This window comes from Electrophorus electricus, chromosome 1, assembly GCF_013358815.1.
Source record: "Electrophorus electricus isolate fEleEle1 chromosome 1, fEleEle1.pri, whole genome shotgun sequence".
NCBI lineage: Eukaryota > Metazoa > Chordata > Actinopteri > Gymnotiformes > Gymnotidae > Electrophorus > Electrophorus electricus.
Genome location: NC_049535.1, coordinates 3,797,739 through 3,818,397, shown reverse-complemented (window position 1 = coordinate 3,818,397; position 20,659 = coordinate 3,797,739). Strand labels below are relative to the sequence as shown.

Below are 20,659 nucleotides of genomic sequence, written 5' to 3'. Positions count from 1 at the left end.
CGAAAGGTATGCCGAGATTCATCGAGGCAATCTGGACGCATAATGAAATTGAACGAGTTTCCTACATGGTCTTGCGATTCTTCGGTCTTGTTAAAATGACGAAATACTCATAAATTAAAAAGGAACAGAAAATGACTCGTAGATCTATCTTTACAAACATTTATTGGTTAATGTCATGTAGCCTTATGTGATGGTACACGAGTGAAGATATTTGTGCACGATTATGATCTTTTTTACATATAGGGTTATTTACATACGCCAGTCACTTCGGATTGATTGAGGGTGTAAGCAATAAACATAATGAGAGGATGGCTTGGGGTAGGGTTGGGAAAGTTGTAATCCTGCTTTAATATCTATGACATTCAATTTAAATATATAAGGCTTCATTACTTGGGATCTTTTCTTGGTTAGAGAGGTGTGGTCATTAGTGAAAGGGGCAGAGCTTTCAAGGGCTGGAGCAAAAGCCTGCAGCCTCTTTAGATCATCCACGGTGCAGTTGCTGATATCAACAAATACAAAATGTAATATATAATTATGTTTTAAAATCAGATGTGTCTTTACAGACATCTTGTCTGCTTGAGTCTTCTGCCATTTTGTATGAATAATTATGATCAGCACAATTGTTGATGCATTATGGTGCAATTCTATCCAAATTTACACATTAGTTGATTTATAATTAAATAACACCACAAAGTACTCAGTAGTATTACTTAATACAACCAAAATGCATTAGAATCCTTTTAATATTGGTTGACTATTTTAGTAATAAGATGCTAATTAAATCATGGGATGTTACCCATCAGCGACTTTTACAAAGGCATGACAATTCAGGGGGATTAGTTCCATTAACTCACGGGAAGCAGGCACGTGCGCGCGCGCGCACACACACACACACACACACACACACACACACACAAATATATGGCAAATAAATGTAACATTGTGTCTTATAATAAATGTAATCATTCTAGATCCACTATAATAAAGTAAGCCCTGTCCTCAGAGATGATCAATGAAACAAAGTTTACAGTATGGTGCAAATACACAGACACTAAATTCTACCACTGTACTCAAGTAATATAATTACAAAAACATCAATTTCTGAACAGTATTGTGAATATTAGAGCATCACTGAGCAGTAACAACCCCTTCTGTTTATTTGTTTTATCCAAATAGGACAGACATGCTGTTACTAGGCAGGTCAAAAGCAAAAGTAAGTCACTGTGTTACTGTAAACTGTAAGCATACCAGCAAATGTGTTACTGGTAATTGTTTAAATTCCCATAGTAACTACAGGGGGAAAAAAAAAATCACCTTTGCTGATCACATAGATTGCAATACTCGAGAGTAACTAATTCTTTTGCCTATAAGAGAACATACAAAATATGCACCGGTGACAGTTTACAACATAAAATATTAACATACAAATTTTAGGCTATTCATGCATACACATACCCTGTTACATCATGGGTTAGGCATTAGGAGTTATACGTTACAGATACATACCTACAGTCACTATACTGAGCCTTAATATATACAAGTACTATGGCTGGTGAAAAGCATGAGGTTTTACATATACTGCACAGGATCAAAAGGCAACCAATTTGTCAATCACAGGCCCCAATAATTTATTCCAGCCAGTGAAATCCAATTTCAAAAATCCTCAAGTGTCCCTTGTATTTGTAGTCAACCTTGAAGATGACAGCAGAACTATGATGTGCTAAATGTCTGACACAGTGAATGAATTAAGTTCAGTGATACTGAAATAAAAACTGAAAGGGTAACAAACACACACATGGGCACACAATTCTTCCTATTTTTATATTTCAGAATATTTTGTATTTCAAATACCAAAGAGAGTAGGGTTAAACAGAATCACTAGCCTTTTTGACCTATTTGAATTTGACGTTAAGACTTCTAATACCTTTTAAATGTTTTGTTTTACTCTACCTCCCACAAGTATGTAATGTGTCATCAAAATGAGAGGCAAGACTCCTTATCACAAATATGTGCCACAAACATGGAAATACACTTGTTCAAACCATTACATCGACTTGAACATTCAGGTGGTACAGCTTTGTGGTTACTGAGGCAAGTTTTTTTTGTTGTTGTTTTTAGTCTATCCAGATTAAGCTTTTTAAGGCTTGGCTGGAAGAAGGAATACTGGTATTATTGTAAAATGAAACGTTAAAAATCCTATCACAGGTTTTATTTCTTGTCTTTATAATTACGCAACAAAATACGTTAGAGCAGAATTAGCATCCTATCAAGAGCGTCATACTTCTAACGTCTGCGCTATACGTTCGTGGCTTCATTAACGAGGTAAGAAGCTAGAGAGCCCAAGGTTTTAAGCTGCTACTGTATGCATGGGGCTACTGGGTAGCCCCCTCCTTCTGCGGTGTGTTGAACTGTATGCTCCTGAAGGGCCCCCAGCTCTCCAAAGCACTCCCCACACCAAACACACTTAAACTGGGCCTCACGTGAATGGACTATGCCGTGTTTGGCAAGGTGCTCACGCTGCTTGAACCCCTTGTCACAGGTAGGGCACTTAAATGGCTTCTCGCCCGTGTGCACCCGCCGGTGTCTCTGGAGCTCGGACGAGTATTTGAAACGCCTCTCGCAGTCCGAGCACTTCATGGGCTTCTCGCGAGCTGGATCGCAGCGGTGCTGCACAAAGTCAGACGAGGACTGGAAGCGGCGGCCGCACAGGGAACACTTCAATGGCTTTTCCGTGCAGTGGGAGTTTTGGTGCCGCTGCAGTGTTGATGACTTTTTGTAGCCCTTTCCGCACACGTCGCACTTGTACGGCTTCTCGGCAGCGCCGGAGCCGGAGCCGGACTCGCCGCATTTGTGCCGGAGCAGCTCCCCGGACTGCCGGAAACCCTTCTGGCAGGCGGCGCATTTGAACAGGCTCTCAATGCCGTGCACATGCTGATGGTAAAGGAGGTGGCTGGGCTGCAGGAAGCCCTTGTCGCACTGGTTGCACTTAAAGGGGCGGTCGGCGGGATTCTTGTGCGTGCGCCGGTGGCGAACGAGTGCGTACTGCTGCTTGAAGCTCATCTGGCACTCCTCGCACTGGAACGGGCGCTCTTCCGAGTGCGTGCGCTCGTGCTGGCGCAGGTCCGACGGACGCTTGAAGCTCTTGCCACAAGCCGTGCAGCGGAAGGGCCGCTCGCCGGCCGGCTGGCACTGATGATGCAGCAGCTCGGATGACTCCTTGAAGTGCAGCTCGCAAAGGTTGCACTTGAACAGGTGCTCACCCGAGTGGGCGTACATGTGACGCACCAGGTGCTGCCGGTGCTTGAAGGTCTTCTCGCACACGGCACACTTGTATGGGCGGTCGGCACTGTGCGTGCGCTGGTGGTGCGCCAGGTGAGACGCCTGGCTGAAGCTTTTTTCACACGTGTTGCACTTGTAGGGCTTCTCACCTGTGTGCACTCGCTCGTGGCGAGAGAGCTCGGACAGGTGGCGAAACGCCTTCGAGCACACCGAGCACTTGTAGGGCCTGTCGGAGGCCTGAAAAGCAGTGGAGGATGGGGAGCCCATGGCTGCCCCACCGCTGGAGGTCTCCCCAGTGGACGCCTGCTGTGGGTTAGAGGACGACGACCCTGGTCTGTAGGTTTTCTCGCAGATAGAGCACTTCATGGGGTTGTTCCCATTCGCATGCTCGTTGTGGTGCTGTGCCAGAGAGGTGAGAAGGGAGAATCCCATTTTGCACACGCCACACACAAAGGGCTTCTGTTCCACCTGCACGCACTGGTGTTCTAGCAGGTCAGTGGCCTGATTGAAGATCTTCATACACTGGGTGCACTGAAAGGAGCGATCCTGGCTCACCATGCACTGATGCTCGTGTGGGTTGGCCAGGTGGGATATGTCGTGGCCACAGGCTCCGCACTTATGCCCACCCTCGCTCCCCACCTGCAGGGAGGGCTGCTGGGCCGGCACCGGGTGTTGCTGGGCGTGCTGGCTGTGCTGGGATTGCTGCAAGGCGGGGTCGGCCGGCAGGACGATGCCATACACCGCGCTGCCCAGGGGATTTTCTGCTCCCTGAAGAAGGGGATGAGCAACAGGTGGAGGGGCCACTGCATGCTGCTGCTGCCATGCCTCCGTCATCCTTCCGCTGTACATGTATGGATTCAGCTTTCACAGTGCACAGTGGGACCTGGGCAATTATAAACGACAAGGGGGCTGTACTATGGGGATTTCACCAGAAATGTAATGGAAAGGCCTGTGAATGTAATTTTCTTTTTTTATCACTCTAGGTTCATATGAAATTAACAGCCTGGCAGAACTTCTCAGCATATGGAATTTGGTGGTGTGCATGCCAAGAAAGAAATAGGGTCAACTTACTTGAAACTATTCAAATTATATTTCTGTGCATTGTTCTGTAGTATGCACTTGGTTTGGCATAGCATGTTAGATAATTTTAAATGATCTTTACCGTACACATTGCACTAAGCTGTTAAGACAAATGTGTGCGCACAGAAATTGACCCTTTTTGCGTTTTCAGTGAAGATTATATCGCGTACAGTAGTTAGGAAGTCAATCTTCCATGTCTAAAATATAATGGGTTACCATTTCACGTCATGTTATTATAGGGTTAAAACGGTCTCTGAAATCGCAGATCAGATTTAAGCCTGCTAGCCTACTATAGCCAACAGAAATAGGTGAAACCCGAAAAAAATACATCTACACACTCCTCGGCTTTTCCACAGAAGAACAAATGCTTGGTCGATGCAACAAACAGTCAAAAATTAGGCTCAGGCTGCAAAGTGCTGGTTAAACTTGCGTTTTATCAGCAATTTTCGCAGTTTCTTAACGCCAACTTTAGCTAGCTGCCTAGCAATTGTACATCGGCTGCTAGCCTTCACACTTAGCTTGGCTAATGCCCTTGTTTTAACCGACTGGTAGCGCTAATAACGCTTAGCGCATGCAAAACTGCACAAAGTACGATAGGTGAGAGGCGCAAAGAGCGTATTCTGGCTAGCAGGAGTCCCAAAGGCCGTGCAGAAGCCCCAGAGCGACGCCAGCCCTGGGCTCCCCACTTCACTATGTGGCTAGACAGACACAGTACATCGATATAGGGATATGATGTCGCAACATTTCGTTAGCCGTGTTTTTCGTCGCGTCCGACTCAATACCTTATTTTCGGAGCGATCCAAATGGCGCAAAAAAAAAAACCCAAGACGGTTCTGGTCGAGGGGGGGAAAGCAGTCGATCCGCTGCCGGTGGGATCTAGAAGGCCCAAAGAAATGTGACGCATCGGACCTCATTGACCAGCCCCCCGAACAAGGCTGACACCCAGATAATATGGGCGGATTCAAAACAAGAGAAAAACATCCTAATTCATATTTTAAATGATATTACCGTGTTTTTTATATGAGCTTTGCATGCGTCTACGTAAAACCGACATAAACAGTCCACTCAAAATAGTAAAAGTCTCGCTCAATTAAAACAAAAAACGTTTGAAATCAGAAGCGATCATATGCTATTTTTTTAATAAAAACATAATGTGTGCCTTTTATCGGAATATTGAAACGATGTGCAATATGACACGCTTATTTGAGCAGGACCCTAAATTCTCCGTGGCGCTTCAGTGTTTCACAGTCACGCTTTCACACAGTGCCGCGGGTCCAGACAGTGGAACGGCATCGCTCCTGTTATTATAGCTATTAGAGCATCGGTCCTGGAGTACAGCAGCATATCCATAGAGGGAGACATAGCAAGTCACTATTAGACTATTTTAGTAACAGATTTAGACAATTTTAGCAACATCTGGTGATTTATTAGTCATGACCGATTGCGTTGCAATAAAAAAAAAACTATAAACTACAACCGTTACAAACTGTTATGGTGTAGATCGGTTGTTTCTTTAAATTTTGTTTAGTAATCTACACTCTACAGATATAGCCTATCATTAGCTAATCTAAAAAAATATTCAGTATCCGTTGATCATATACCTGCTCCATTTTTTTCTCGCATTACACGGTTTTAAACACTCGCCCACGATGTTTGTATTTTGCCCTTTTTGTGTTTTTCTATTTCTTACTCTCTCTTTTTTGTTAAGAAAAAGCAGAGAATATCATAACCTCAAACATTTTATTAATTTTTCCACATAACTTGGAAACAACCTCATAAATCATTGCGTAAGAAAAGGCATGCGCGGGCATGCAATGATTTCACAACATGAAGATGTCACTGGATGAGTAGTATAAAATATACAGTAGCAGTTTATCATTCATTAATTTAGACGATTTCAGTCAGGTCCCACTGAGTAACGTAAGCTGGCATTTTTTTACACTGCTTTCAGTCCCTATTGTCACCTAAAGTTGCTGGACAGAGAGACAGGCAGAAATTCACACAGATTAACAGCAGAATAAAACAGGCCAACAAACATGCTGTAAAAATCTCCACAGGCTCAGTGTTCGAAAGCCAACTCAATCGGATCAAACATGGGTTGGGATAGAGACAGACTGTTCCATGCCTCCTTGTATGACTTCTGTATGCATTGTCACCTATACAAAGCCTGCTTGCTGGGATGATTTTTTTTAATTAAAAAGGCACTCAGCATTATCAATTATATCTTGCAGACTGTTAAAAGATACTAATTCGGTAATACAGAATATATATATTGAAAGCAGTGGTCAAAAGGTAACAGTCTCAAATTTTACAGAGCATAACACTCAATCACCGATGTACCTCTGTTGTGGTTCATGTCATATAGCAAGTATGATGTGTTTTACAAAGAAACTTATTTTCTTTAGTAGCGAGTTCAGCATAGTAGTGTATATCTAGTGAACTTGTGTATACTGTGAAGTAAAACTAAGCGACTGAGGGAATTGTGCTGACATTCAGTGACAATGCTAAAGGGGATCATATCAGTGAACATGACAGCTACAAGCTTATCCCATTCACTGTGCATGTGTGTGTCTCGGTTCTGATGAAAATATATCATGATGAAGCCCTTTAAGATAGCTCTTACCTCTGACTTACAGAGTATGCAAAATCTGGTTATGGATATGAGAGGTTTTAGATGCATAAACTTATGAGCGATTGCAGCGTTTTTGTAGGGCTGTACCCTGGGATATTAGTGGGGGTGTGTAGTCTTGGACTGGCTAGTTACATATCAGTGCCTTTTGCACTAGACCTCACATGCGCTACAACATCATTGTACATAAGACCACAAGACCATCTCACTAAACTACACGATCTTACTGCTCAGAAAAGAATCAGGCCTGATGTGCCGTGAAAAGGAAAGAAATAGCTTTGTAAGAGCTGAAAGATATGAGGCAAATTATATCAGGCAAATATTGTATCTTTAAAACCTAAATATGTGCAATATTATTTTTAGTCCTAAATAATACTGTGGATGGGCCTTTATTATGGATAAGGAAAAAGTAAGCAAAGATACCTAATGGATAATAATAGAAATATATAATTAATGGAACCGTAAAATAAGCTTACAGTTTACATGGACTTGTCCAATGTACATGGGTGTGACCAACGTAAATTCTGGGTTCCTTACATAAAGAAGTGGTGCTAAATGTGCATCATGTGCATATCTTACTTTTTGTTAATAGTAAGTGCTGTTAGTAACATTCTCTAGGCCATTATGTTTAAATAAAGAAATGAATAAACAAAATGGCTACACCAATGTTGAGTAAAATCACCATGACAACCAGGACTGAGCTGGAGCCCTGCAAAAAGGAACAGGAAAAATAACTTAGAATTAGTTATCCTTAAAGGTATATTTAACATTTAAATAATTCATCTGAGACCGTGAAAATAAAACATACTGCAAATCACATGCAATTTCTTCTATTTTCTTAATCTGATCATTATTTTGAAGAGTACTCAGTATAATAAGAATGACAATGCTAATCTATGTACATTTGCAGCTGTTCACAATGATAAGCAGCAGATCACTCCACTTACTGCAGATCTATCATCCTTGGAGAACTGCAAACAAAGAGAACCCTATTTGTGGCTGTGTACTTACTGAGTTGGTTTTGATCAGGTTCAGATGCTCGCCATCCTGTTCCAGCGTGATCGGAGAAGATGTTAAAGGGGGCGAAAGGGTTACGTCCCTGTGCAAAGGCCACTCTTCCAAATCTACCCCGACATTCAGGCTGTCCAGCATCTGCACAGAGTCCATGGACCCTTCCCTGGCTGCCAGGCTCCACTCTTTGCCTTCATGGTTCCGCAGACGCAGTCTCTGTGAATTGTGCCCTTGGAGACTCGGGCATTCTGTGCCCGAGCCAAAGTGTTGCTGGGAAATGGAGTCTAAGGGCTGGAACCTCATTTCAACCCGGTAGTCGTCCAGCTTTTCGTCCTCCTTCTCTGGCAGCTCTGTGTGGCAGGGGATCCAATGGGAAGAGTTCTCAACAGTCCATCCCAAAGTGGAGCTGTTGACTCCATGCTCTGGTGGCTGGTAGTCATTCAAGCTTGATTCACCAACTGTATGATTGTTTAAGGACTGATTTAGTTTATGATGGGAGTGGACATGCTCGTGTGACTTGCGATAGGAAGATACATGCTCTCGAGGATTGTAATGGGAAGATACACGGTCTTGTGGTTTTGCCTGTGTGGAGATATATTCTTTTGGCCTGTGACTGGAGGAAGAATGATCATGGGTTTTGTGATTGGATAAATTACGACCCAAGGCCCTGTGATTGGAATATGTGTGCACCTGTGGTTTAAGCTTGGAAGAGTTGTGGTCCACAGAGTTGTGACTGGATGGAATATGTTCCCATTCTCTATGATTAGAGACTGTATGTTCCCTGGACTTGTAAGTTGAGGATGCATACTTCCAGGGCTTTTGACAGGGTGGCACATGATCCCATCCCTTATCTGAGGAGACACGCTCATTGGACTTGTGATTTGAAGAGCCATTCTCCCATGAGTGGTGAGTGGAGGAGTTTTGGTCATGTCCATTGATGTGGCTGATCTCTTCCTCCAGCAGGGATGGAGTGGTGGAGCGGCTACTTTCTCCCTTGCTCCCCCGCCTGTTGGGATACATGTCAGTAGTCCAGCTGTTGGTGCTGCCTCTTCCATTGTCCAAGCCTCTTCCTTCAACCAAGACCTGAATCTCAGCCCCTCCCTGTTCATCCATGGCACTCTGGCGCATGAAGCAGGTGCTCCTGGCACGGTGAGAAGGTGGGCTGCAGGGTGGTGTGGAAGGGCTGCTCAGGGCAGGACTCAGGTCTGGGGTCTGGGCTGGGGGAGTTGTGTCTGGTGTGCAGAGCTCAGGGCTGTCAGTTCCAGTGGAGATCACTTCCATGTCTTTCTCTTTTCTTTCCTGACGCTTTGGTCTCTGGCACTCCAGTCCTGGTGAATGGCATGGAGACATCACTTGTAAGTAATTCTCTAAACTGCAAATTCTTACTATACTTCACAATTAAGACTGAGCCAGAGATACAGTAAGTGAAAGTGTTTGTCTTGTGGAGTCTTTCTCACCATTTCCATAATGATGGAAGGAGGGAGAGAGTTCTTTGGCAATAATCCGGGCGAGACGACACTCTTCCAGGGCCCTCAGTGCAACATCCTCTGCTGCCTCAGCTTTTCCACGGGCATGGCTTGATCTGCAGCAAGTGGTATTAATAAAGACTATCTCCAGTTTAATATTTACCTTTTTATGCATGACATATTATTTTTTATGTATTATTAAGCATGTTCTAATTGGCTAATACAAATATTGAACATACAACAGCTTTGTTGTTGCTAGAGTTTTTAGAAGCTGTATGCTTAGTTGAGAGTTAAAATCAAAACGTGATGAGTCAGGTGTTGGACCTACCTTGACAATGCAATCTCGGACTTCTGCCTAGCGATTTCCGCAGCCTTCTCAGCAGCCTCAACAGCACGGTCCACCTTCTCCCGGATTTTGCTGGTGCGCAGAGGTATTAGATTTTTCCGCTTGCCACTCACCAGAACATTCTGCTTGTACTTGCCTTCCTCCTTGGTCCCATCTGGGAAAGTGGTGCAGCCATAGCCGTGCCGCTTGTTCCCGACCCACTCGCCCTCATAGCGCAGCCCGTCCGAGCGGTGGCTGACGCCCCACCCTGCTCGCATGTCGTTCCTCCATTCCCCCACGTACGTCTCGGTGACTGTGGCATCCACACTGCCTCCTGCCTCCGCCTCCCCTAGGCTGACGTTGGAGTTGATGTCGGATGCGGCCGAGCTTACCGTACTCATGCCTGCCTCACTGCAGAAGGAGCTCTGCTTGCTTAGCTGGCTAGCCAGGGAGCTCTTGGATTCAGAGCGCCGCAGCTTCAGGCCACTCAGGATGGACTGCCGGAAACGGCCCTTCCGCTTTCTCTGCCTGTCCACATCACTCTGGGCGCAAAGCACGAAGCCTCCACGTCCCACTGGGCTCCCAGCTGCCCCACTCATGGCGGGGCCATCTTCAGGCGTCGGGGCTCCCTCACTGTGTTCCGAGCGCAGGGAGTTTATGGAGGTGCGTAGAGGGGAAAAGATGACTGCAGCCATGCCATAAGGCACACTCTGCCGCACCCCATAGCCATGTCGCATGCCACTTAACCACTGTCCCTGGTATGTGCCTTGCAGAAAGACAGAACAGAGAAAATCAAACTTGGTCACAACACACCAAGTATTAGTACTAACACATACAGACTATGTGTGTATGTATGATAGTAAATATGAGTGCTAAGTATATGTATTACATTTTATAGCTATAAACCTTCCACATGAAATAATGAATGCGATTTCTTTTCTACTGGGATTGGCTATGACCTGTAGCCTGATGCTTTTTTACAACTTCCCAAACAAATTAATTGAAAACTTGTCTAAATATATAAATAAAATCATGTTTTAAAATATACTTTGATGGGCTATAGAAAAAAAAAATCAACAACTGTTTTTCTAATTTGAGCACTTTAGTCTCCTTAGTCTGCATTTTAGTCTTAAAATATATTCAGTTCTGAAACTTTATAATATAATTTATACATTATCTATATAACAGTGGTGTTGCTGATCAGTGTGAGATGTGTTTAAAAAATAAAACATTGCAATTTTAATAATAAATTAGATTCTAATAAAATATCATTTATAATTTGTACAGGCATTTTCCCATTATTCTCAATTAGAAAATTCTTTCTCGTTTACTGTAGCAATTTCACGTAGCTAATGTACATACATTTGTTTTTGAATTAAGATTGCTAACAAAAGTTGTGAACCTGATGTAAGACCAAATGATGTACCTTAGAATCGATGTCATGCATTTCTAGGTATTGATTTTTCAAGCCTTTTCTTAGTTATTCATCCGTCATCAGTCCATAAGTAAGCACCGAGAGCCACACAATAAAATTACGTTAAACAAAGGCGAACTCACATGGTTCCTTACACAAATTAACGTTAATCCGTGACTGTCACTGCGTAACTGTCCATGGTGCTGAAATTTAACAATGGCTTGATACCTGACAATCTGGCACCGAGTCATCATTCGTATAATCATTTGTTTAAACCTGCAGTAGGTAAAATAAGATATAAATACATTTGTTATCATATTTGATTGGCAGTTAGACTTTGCTTGTTTCGTTTTTTAGTATTGCTATCTCAATACATTCGATCGAGTGCCTGGTTTTCGGCAATCTCGCTAGCAATAAATGTGTTCTGTTAGGGCTTTCAGACGTAAACGAGCTGTAGTTATATGGATTATTTTAAATAATTTTAAAACAGTGAGATTAAAACATTTCTGTGCGTCTGTCTTGTACTAATGTAACCCGAGCCGTAGTATTGTTTTTCCGCATTCATATATGAACGGATATTGTTACACATTAGATACAAAACCACAAAATGGGAAACATCCAATCAGATTTCAGAACACAAGAGTCTCTGGTGACACAATGACCCGCTGCCTTTGGGTTTCCATGGCAATTTACTGTACAGAGGCGTCGGTTGTGTAGATGTTGCTGTAGAAATGGGCTGACATGGTGTAGTAGTAATGGTGGCGCTTTTATCGCTTCAAAAATTAACTTTAAGGTCCTTTTTACTGGGCTGTCAAAGTGAGTCGATGTAAACATACAATGTGTATCATTTAAAAAAAACTAACAAATGTAGCAAGTCTATACTAATTTAGACTGCAGTGTTACATAATTGTCAATAGCACTTTTTACCTTACACACATACACCCACAACCCACCCACACGCCCACTTAAATAGACATCATAAAATAATTCACTTGATTGACTTACTGTCACCCTAGTAATTTAGTTTCGTTATACATATGTGGAGATGTATCAGAAATTCCAAAAGATTCTGAATGAAAGAACTAGCAGTGATAGATGTGGGAATACTCTCACCTCCATCAGAGTAAGTCTCAGAGCCATAACCATCCTGTAATCCGTTGCTCCAAGTTCCTTCATAACGAGCCCCACTGCTGGTGCTCTCCAGCCTCCCATAGCGCCCTTTGAATCCTTGTGTCCACTCCCCTTTGTACTTCCACCTCCCTTTCGTCTCCACACCAATTCCATGCCTCTTGCCCTGTGCCCAGGTTCCTTGGTAACTGTTCCCACTAGGCCATGTATACACTCCAAGAACCTCAAACCCATGGCTCCAGGCCCCTGCATATTCCCCCTGGCCCTGAGGCCCTGTGCAGACCCCTCGGCCATGAGCCTTACCCTGCTCCCACCCTCCACAGTACGACCCCCCATCATCAAAGTCAAACCTGCCTCCAGTGGACATGCATGTAACAGGTTTTGGCAAATCCTCAGAATCTCAAGGAAACCCAGAAAATAGCAGTAAAGGAAGACTGTGATAGTATTAGAAATGCTAAAATGATTTCACTTCCCAACCTTCAAGTAGCTCATCAGCATAAAGCGAAGAAGGGGGAAGGCTCCTTTAAAGTCCAGTCAAAATAAGGGGAAGCAACCAAACTCATCGGGCCCTCATTCCTGCGTTATAGCTCCTCACGGTCAGTGCCAGGCCTGGGGTAATGGATGCCTTTATTATGCTTGCTTCTTCCCACGAGCATGCAGATGGTGTGCTTCTCCCTTGCTCCCCACACGGCCCTGCTGGGCAGCAGCTCACATCCGTCCTCCGCTTTCCGTGCGTGGAGATCCGGAGGCAAACAAGGCCCAATTTTTTTTTTCTCCCACAGCCACACAGACCCACACAGCAGCAGCATTGATACACTCAATCAGACATTGCATCGCTCTCCCCCTCCCCAACAACGTACTGCACCGGCACACAAAAATGATGATATACCAGAGGGTAATTGTTGACCAGTAGGAGCCTAAAGCTGTGGAAGAGAACAAGGTTTCCTGTCTAAATCATGCTCTAAATACAAAAATACAGCATTTCCTCAGTCATGCACCTAACAAGACCTATCTGGCACTGCATTTTCCCAGTGCTTCTGCTCCTCTCTGTTCCCTTTCTGCGCTCCCGCTGTGATGTAGAGGTGAAGCTCCTTCCCCGGAAGACTGTGGTGAAAAGATAAGAAAATGCGAAGGATCTGGTTCCCTCCCAGCCCCTTTGTCTTTTTGGTTTAAAGACATGTATAAAGAAATGGATCTTGTATTGTCTTAAGCCATATGATGCTCAGAATGTGCTCATTACTGGACCGTTCCACCCCAGCCAATACCCTCCCCCACTCATGCGCCTCGTCCTCGTTCTTAAAGGGAAAGAGTCTGAGACACCATCTGCAGCTACATAGCTTACACGCATATGCACTATTCATTTTGACCTCTCTGCCAAAACATATTAATTTGCCAACTACACTAACCCTAAAAAAATAAGGTAATTAATATATCTACACTATTAACATGTGAATTTGATTCTAACATTTAGTTTTAAGCAGGCCAATATATTAAGTGACAATATTAAGGTTCATACTTCATAAAAACACCCATTTTTTTCCCTATAAATTATTTTGTGTAGATATATTATTGTTTAAGATAATATGTTGGCTATTGTTGGCTTATTCCATGTATTGAAATTGTCCATTAAGTATATTTACAACCTTCACTAATCACATTATCACATGTCTGTCAAACTGAATTAAGGATGATTTCACAGACACTCAAAGCACACACACTCACAAAATACCCCACAATGTCCACAATTAGAAACCTGCAATAGCAAACATTAAAGACAGATCAACCAAAATGTACATTTAGATACTATGTACAAATATAGAAAAACATATTCTATGTCTGCTGGTAAACAAAATGCAAATTCTGAGATGTTTTAGCAATTCAGGTAGGCTATAATGCTTTAAAGATCACCCCCCCCCCAAAAAAAAAACCCCAACAAAACATTGACTGACATCTACCTCTGACATAACTGACAAAATGTCATTCTTTAGTCTTTCCCAGGAAATCCATAAACATGACATTGCTTAAGACATTTATTACCTCTAATCATAGTACAGAGTACACCTCTTTGGAATAACTATCTTTGTTGATACAACTTTAATGCTTTAAATTAAGGTGCCAACTTGACAAAACTAACTTTGAGAGTTGTTGAAAGTATTGTGTACACTGCGAGTAATGTAAACAAATGTGGTCATTGAATAACAAAACAGCAAACACAGAAGAAACATTTCTCCAGCAATTATCTGAGTGACATTAGCTGTATTGTCATTAGTTCCACAATCAGAAAACAAAAATATTTTTCTCAACAAGATTTCTACTTTCACAGCTTAGAGGTGAAATGTTTAGGTGGGCCATGGTTTTAGTGTGGTCTAATGCTTTAATAGTAGAAGGTGAAAGTAGACCTAAAAGTTTACTCTTTGGAAACCATCTTTTCTTCATTTTAGTCAGATCTTATCTGTGTAGCTGAGAATTTTCACACATTACATGTCAACCACCAGGAAGACACAGTAAAATATACACACCTAGATTGGCAAGCATCTCTACACATTTAGAGAATTCTCTGCTCTCCTACGTCTACTAAAGCAGGTTGGTTTAATAACTTAAAGCTCACCAGCTAAAATTGTTTAATATGTTAAGTTACCAATTTAAAATTTGCATGCAAACATGTGAATCCAGCAAACGTTTCAACTGTAGTAGTTTCATTATTACAATCTGCTTACAAATATTAAGCTAATAGAGCTGCTGTTATATGTGCAGCCCAGCACGTAACATTATGAATATTTTAAAAATATGATTTACTTAGTAATTCACTTTGCAGCCCTGTAACATACTTTAACCACCACACTGGTAGGATACACAGCTGAGGTTAAATTCCTAATTCACCATGCCAACGGTTTTCATTGTTTCATAGTTTTGTAACTCAGTGAATGAAAAATAAAGATGATAATAGAGCAGATGGTGTGACCTTGAAGTATGTCACTTTACAGCTCTTGAGAAATGCAAGATTTTCCCAACAGCTGTACATGGAGGTACACTTTTGACTCACCCAATGACCTCAAATAGGCATAACAGTTCATTATAATACATACAGCATATATGCTTCTCAGATATTTATATGTGAAATTATGCATGTCATCTTAGTCAGTCAACCCTACTAGAAAGTAGTGAAAGAACTGTTTTCAAAGTAGCTGTTTACTTAAAGTAAAAATCATAAATATGGCTTCTTCTCTAATCCAGGTTAAACCCAAAATATTGTGTGAAATATGAGGACCCGTTTTATGAAAAAAAAGGCAAAACACATTAAAGGAATCTCAAGTCATTTTCTTCTAGGAAAAAATAACAAAACAACACAAAAGATCAATCAGCACAGTAAACCAGTGGAAAAAAAAACAAAAAAACCCAAAACATTAACTTATATTAACAGATACCAGTCATTAATACAAACAAAGGTAACTCCACATTGAAAATGTAAGTTGTAAACATCATGAAACACTGGGTAAACAGTAAAGGGAATGGTAGACATGTAAGATCTGAAGGACTGGCAAGTTGCTCTAAGTGAGGATGTCCTGGGCTTGCTGCTCCACCAACACTGCCATATTTTTCACATCTTTGCACCACAATTCCAGACGGTCATTCATACCTTTAATCTAATTGAAATAAAGTCGGCTTAGTCACATCACATTCAAACATGTTAGCAAAGCAGAGAAAGCATTCGGATCCGCAATCTTAGTAAGTGTCATGAAAAGTTCTACCTGGATTAGATCCAGAACTCTTGGCTGAACCCATGTCATGTGAACAGTCTGGTCCACCTCATCGATGCTACCCTTTATCAAGCCAACAGAGAGCGCCTTCATCACGAGCAGTTCCACCTGCACATGTGGAAAATGTGAACTTAAAAATATATGTAGGACTATGGGAGAGGACACAGAGGATGATTAAATGTGATTTAGATTAAGTGCCAATGCTCAGTTTACATACGGTCATATATGTATGTAAAATTATACTAAATCAATTGATGGACAGAATTTGAGATGAAAGCACAGATCACCTCATTCACTGGGATATGTGCACTCTGTGCTATTTCTTGGAACGTCAACTGTCTATTATTGGCAGGTCGTGTAAAAGTCATCTAAGGAAGAATAAGAAATTATGCAAGTTATAGATTTACTCAGTTGTGAAGTATATCCAGCATATTAAAGGGTACTCTAGCACCAGCTAACTGTGAAGCTAACATGAAACATGATTATACAATGCACATGGTTGTTGAAGCTGGCCAGCTAGAACATTCTTATTTGTTGTCAATGGCTGTTAACAGTATGGGAAGATGTCAACGTTTATTTTTATTGGGAGAGTTATTGGGGCACAGGTCAGCATTTCCTGAGTTCTGACAGTACCAAAGTATTTTTGAACAATTTTTAAGAGACAGGATAAAGAATAAAAGGCAATGGAGTGTGAGTCACTTCTCAGACATTTCTGCCAGTCCATGCCATGATTTGCCACTAATTTTGCTTAATGATTGAACACTGCTTTTTCTAGAATTCCTTTACTAGCAGTTTTTATGCAATAAACAGCAGCACAAAGGCAGGCAGTTAGCTGGTGTTAGGCTTTAAAACAGGGAATGTTACGAAAAAAAGAAAAAAGAAATTGAAGAACAAACACTTGCCTCCATCACACAAAGCAGCTGGATCTTTTGCATCAGTTTGGGCTCATGAGCTGCTAGATCTGGCTGTAATGAACAGATATGTCCTCATCCGTTACTTGAGATAAAATCTATTTGGACAAGCTCCACAAAATACAAGATCTCTTTGCCTGTACACCTATAATGTTGATCCAAATAACCACTGTACATTTTTAACATTTCAAACTTCTGGAGAATGTGAAACCTTACCTGCTGGCCCCAGGCTGACTTCAAGGCTTGGAACTTGACAACATTGCCACTATTAAAAGCATAGAGGGTATCAATAAGCCACTGCTTGTCCGTATTTCTCAAAGACTCCAGAACTGGGTGCATCAGCTGATAAAGAAATATGCTTACATTATACACTGATATAACAAAAGGATTTGGCATTTAGTAGGGTTGCACAATATGGATTATGGCATATTGCGATATGCCCAGCAATATATCAAAATTACATTTATGACCCCTTGATGTGGCACAATTAAGACCTTAATTTTTACCTAAATTGTTCAATAATTTAAATTTTATGAATACCATAAATGAACCAACACCATCAAAAAATTCATTTGGAAATGGTTGAGGTTGGTCACGATGCTTACAGCACATTATTGCTAAGAGCATTGGCATTCTGAAATAACAGTATTTGCAATACCAGTCAGTATGATAACTTCCAAATATTTACATTTAGCTGACGCTTATCCAAAGTGACTTACAATTATGACTGAGTACAACTTGACCAATTGAGGGTTGCCCAACAGTGGCAACCTGGCAGTTGCGGGGCTTGAACCAGGAACCATCTGACTACAAGTCAAGTACCTTAACCACAGAGCTACCACTGCCCCAAACATACTGCCTAAAACAGATGTGTTGTGAAAGCAGAAGAGACTTACAAGTTCTCCAAAATTGTAAACCCCCTCTCCTAGCAGTCCTGCTAGTCCCAGAGTAAAGGCTCTCTCCTGTTTCTCTGTTTCTAACAACATAGAAACAAATCAGTCACCTTACTTTGTGAGGGCAAGGAGAACACAAAAAGACAAGAGTCTGGGAAATTGAAATATTCATGTACAAATCAACATCAAACAAAATATAGACATATAAAAAAAAAAAAAAAGACTGCATATTATACCACACAAATCTTTCACTTCTACACAGCCAAGATAGCGTAGGGCGTCCTTGTAGTATAACGCATGGTCTCCAACAAACCGATAGTACTTGCTGGACAAATCATAGAAGCGCCCATGAACTGATGTTACACCAGGCAGATTATTCAGCATCTCTTCAACCTCCTCGATCAATTTCTGCAAACCACAAAATCTAATTCAATAACCGACTGTGAAAAGGGATTTTATTTACAAAATCATGTTATCTGCAAAGCATCACCGGATGCATCCAACTGAAATGTAAATAAAGGGCTATGCAAAACATGCAGAGCAATATTTCCCCAATGACAGGATATGTATTAAATACATACAGAACCATGCTTAACATGCTATAGGTGATAAAAAAAAATTGATGTGTAATATCATTGCACAATTTTTAATAATAAAAGACCAAAATCTAAAATTTCATGTATTTGTTTTCCCTTGCTGTGCCCTTTTGATAATCAGTATTATTATTTTGACAAAAGGTTAACCAATACCACTACTAGTACTATTTTAAAAACTAAGACATCCAAAAAAGAAGACAGCAAGAGTTGTCACAATAAGGTAAACACTGCCTTTCATATATTCAACATTTACTCAGATAAAATACAAATATACATTCCCATATTGACCTCACTGGAAACATTTAATGCCATTTTCAATATTCCAAAAGCTTTTTTAAATGGTTTTTAAGGTGTCCTACCAAAATAATATATAATATAATGAGATACTGTTAAAGGATTACTATTCCCCTCTGGTCATCAGGGCACAAGGCTGGCAAAATCAACCGAGGCCTCAGAAAAGATAAAGGTGACAAGAAAACAATATGTTAAAAAATCCCATAAAAAAAGGCAGTAGTGTGGAATAAAAACAACAGAGCAATAAGATATTTCAGTCATTGACCTAATAAAATCTGAACATCTGCTTTGACATTAAGTCCTATATATGTGGGATAATGCAGTTAGAACAAATTAATCATCATTAATGGTTGGACCCTTAAGCATGCATCCAAATTCAGATTTACTCACCAACCTGGACTCATTTTATTATTCTACGAGTTTCTGAGCTTTGTTAGTTTACCTTTGTTGCAGCGAGGTCACTGATCTCTAATTTCAGACTCCCTATAGATGTTTTGCACAAGATGACAGCCTCCTCGTTGCTCTTTACCTGTTTACACAATAGGACTTAGGAAACAGGAACGCTCTGAAAATCCCACAGTCATGTGAGAATTTATCTTGTCTGTCACATACCTTTTCTTTAGTTTTCTCAAGAAAGGTGATCGCATCATTCGGATCTGCCAGAAGATGAAGTCTATAATGAGCCATGGTGATCAGTTATAGCATAGCTACAATTACTCTGGTGGACGCTATTTCATTTAGCCTCCATCTCATTTTAGTTTTCTGGGAAAATAAAGCAATCTCAAACTAGAATAGAATGCTACAATCTGACTGGGGTGTTTTCGGGGTTTTTTAAGCAGCAAGAAAACCTGTGAGCCCTGTTACGGCTGCTCAGTAATTTGTGGTTCCACTTTAAAAATTATATGGACCTCTACAAAATAAAATAACAACTGCGATAACCACCCTTTGTCCCCTTTAAGGTTTACAAATGGTTGGCTCATGTGTATTATAGTTACTTACCTGATATTTGTCTGATAACATAGAGAATAATTTCCACCAGAGATAGTGGATTGATCCTAGAAACACCAACAGGGGTTATCACCACCAATTAATTGAACAGACAAATAAAAACTGTTAAAAATCACTATATTAAATCTATTAGACATTTGGTATACCTGTGCTCAAAATCACTCAGAAAGTTGTCATAGAGCTGGAGACAGAGAAAAGGCCGCGAATTAGATGATGGTGAACATAAACGACTCTCACACGGGAGCTACCAGGTTACCACTCACCTGGATGAGGCTGTCGCCACTTTTAAAGTAAGGGTCCTTGACAAACTCCGTCATCTTCAGAGTCAACTGATGCCACAGTCTGAGAATTAAAAATGCCATACTGCCAACACGATCTCCGAATTTTAACTCATTTCCCCTCAATTAAACATAATGTATTTAGCTATGCATAACACAACGTTACATGCAATCCCCCCTCAAAAAAAAAAACCTCTGCATCCATTAGCCTCAGACGGCGGGACGAGGACAGTCTGTTGACCAGTAACCACCCATACAAACTGCTAAACCATGAAGAAGGACACGTTTGTGTAAAGAGGGTTAACGTTAAGTAACATAAGCTGGCAGGCAGCACATAACGCAACTTACTTTTTGTTGTACAAATCTTCAAGCGCATGCCACTCTGCCGCCATTTCAGGGGTGGAACTTTTCCTTTGCTGAAAGCAGAGATACCCTGGCACGTCTTTCATCTTGAATCCGTCTTGTATTAATTAGCCAGTACTGCTGGCGCAGAGGACATGCAACGTTAGGCACCGCACACACACACTTCTCGCCGTCCGTGTAACACGAATCCTGCAGCACTCAAGCAACTTCCGGCATGGTGCGGAGC

At 41.5% G+C, this 20,659-nt stretch overlaps 3 protein-coding genes across 3 annotated transcripts; all 3 read right to left on the bottom strand.

Moving 5' to 3' along the window:
• Window positions 1–145: 145 nt before the first annotated feature.
• LOC113578475 (zinc finger protein 319) lies at window positions 146–5,289 on the bottom strand. Its single transcript, XM_027011741.2, has 2 exons — window positions 5,142–5,289; window positions 146–4,162 (listed from the first exon to the last, which is right to left on the bottom strand). The coding sequence occupies exon 2, from the start codon at window positions 4,126–4,128 to the stop codon at window positions 2,356–2,358; it is 1,773 nt and encodes a 590-aa protein (XP_026867542.2). The 5' UTR covers window positions 4,129–4,162; window positions 5,142–5,289; the 3' UTR covers window positions 146–2,355.
• Window positions 5,290–6,085: 796 nt separating this feature from the next.
• Window positions 6,086–13,579, bottom strand: si:ch211-146m13.3 (junctophilin-3). The gene is made up of 5 exons (XM_027012979.2): window positions 12,318–13,579; window positions 9,794–10,556; window positions 9,457–9,581; window positions 8,000–9,327; window positions 6,086–7,697 (listed from the first exon to the last, which is right to left on the bottom strand). The coding sequence occupies exons 1-5, from the start codon at window positions 12,697–12,699 to the stop codon at window positions 7,617–7,619; spliced, it is 2,679 nt and encodes an 892-aa protein (XP_026868780.2). The 5' UTR covers window positions 12,700–13,579; the 3' UTR covers window positions 6,086–7,616.
• Window positions 13,580–14,344: 765 nt separating this feature from the next.
• LOC113578388 (26S proteasome non-ATPase regulatory subunit 13-like) lies at window positions 14,345–20,653 on the bottom strand. The gene is made up of 13 exons (XM_027011601.2): window positions 20,419–20,653; window positions 20,056–20,134; window positions 19,939–19,973; window positions 19,784–19,839; window positions 19,397–19,440; window positions 19,227–19,313; window positions 18,131–18,302; window positions 17,898–17,977; window positions 17,218–17,343; window positions 16,993–17,055; window positions 16,378–16,458; window positions 16,082–16,198; window positions 14,345–15,976 (listed from the first exon to the last, which is right to left on the bottom strand). The coding sequence occupies exons 1-13, from the start codon at window positions 20,517–20,519 to the stop codon at window positions 15,881–15,883; spliced, it is 1,137 nt and encodes a 378-aa protein (XP_026867402.2). The 5' UTR covers window positions 20,520–20,653; the 3' UTR covers window positions 14,345–15,880.
• Between the last annotated feature and the right edge of the window lie 6 nt (window positions 20,654–20,659).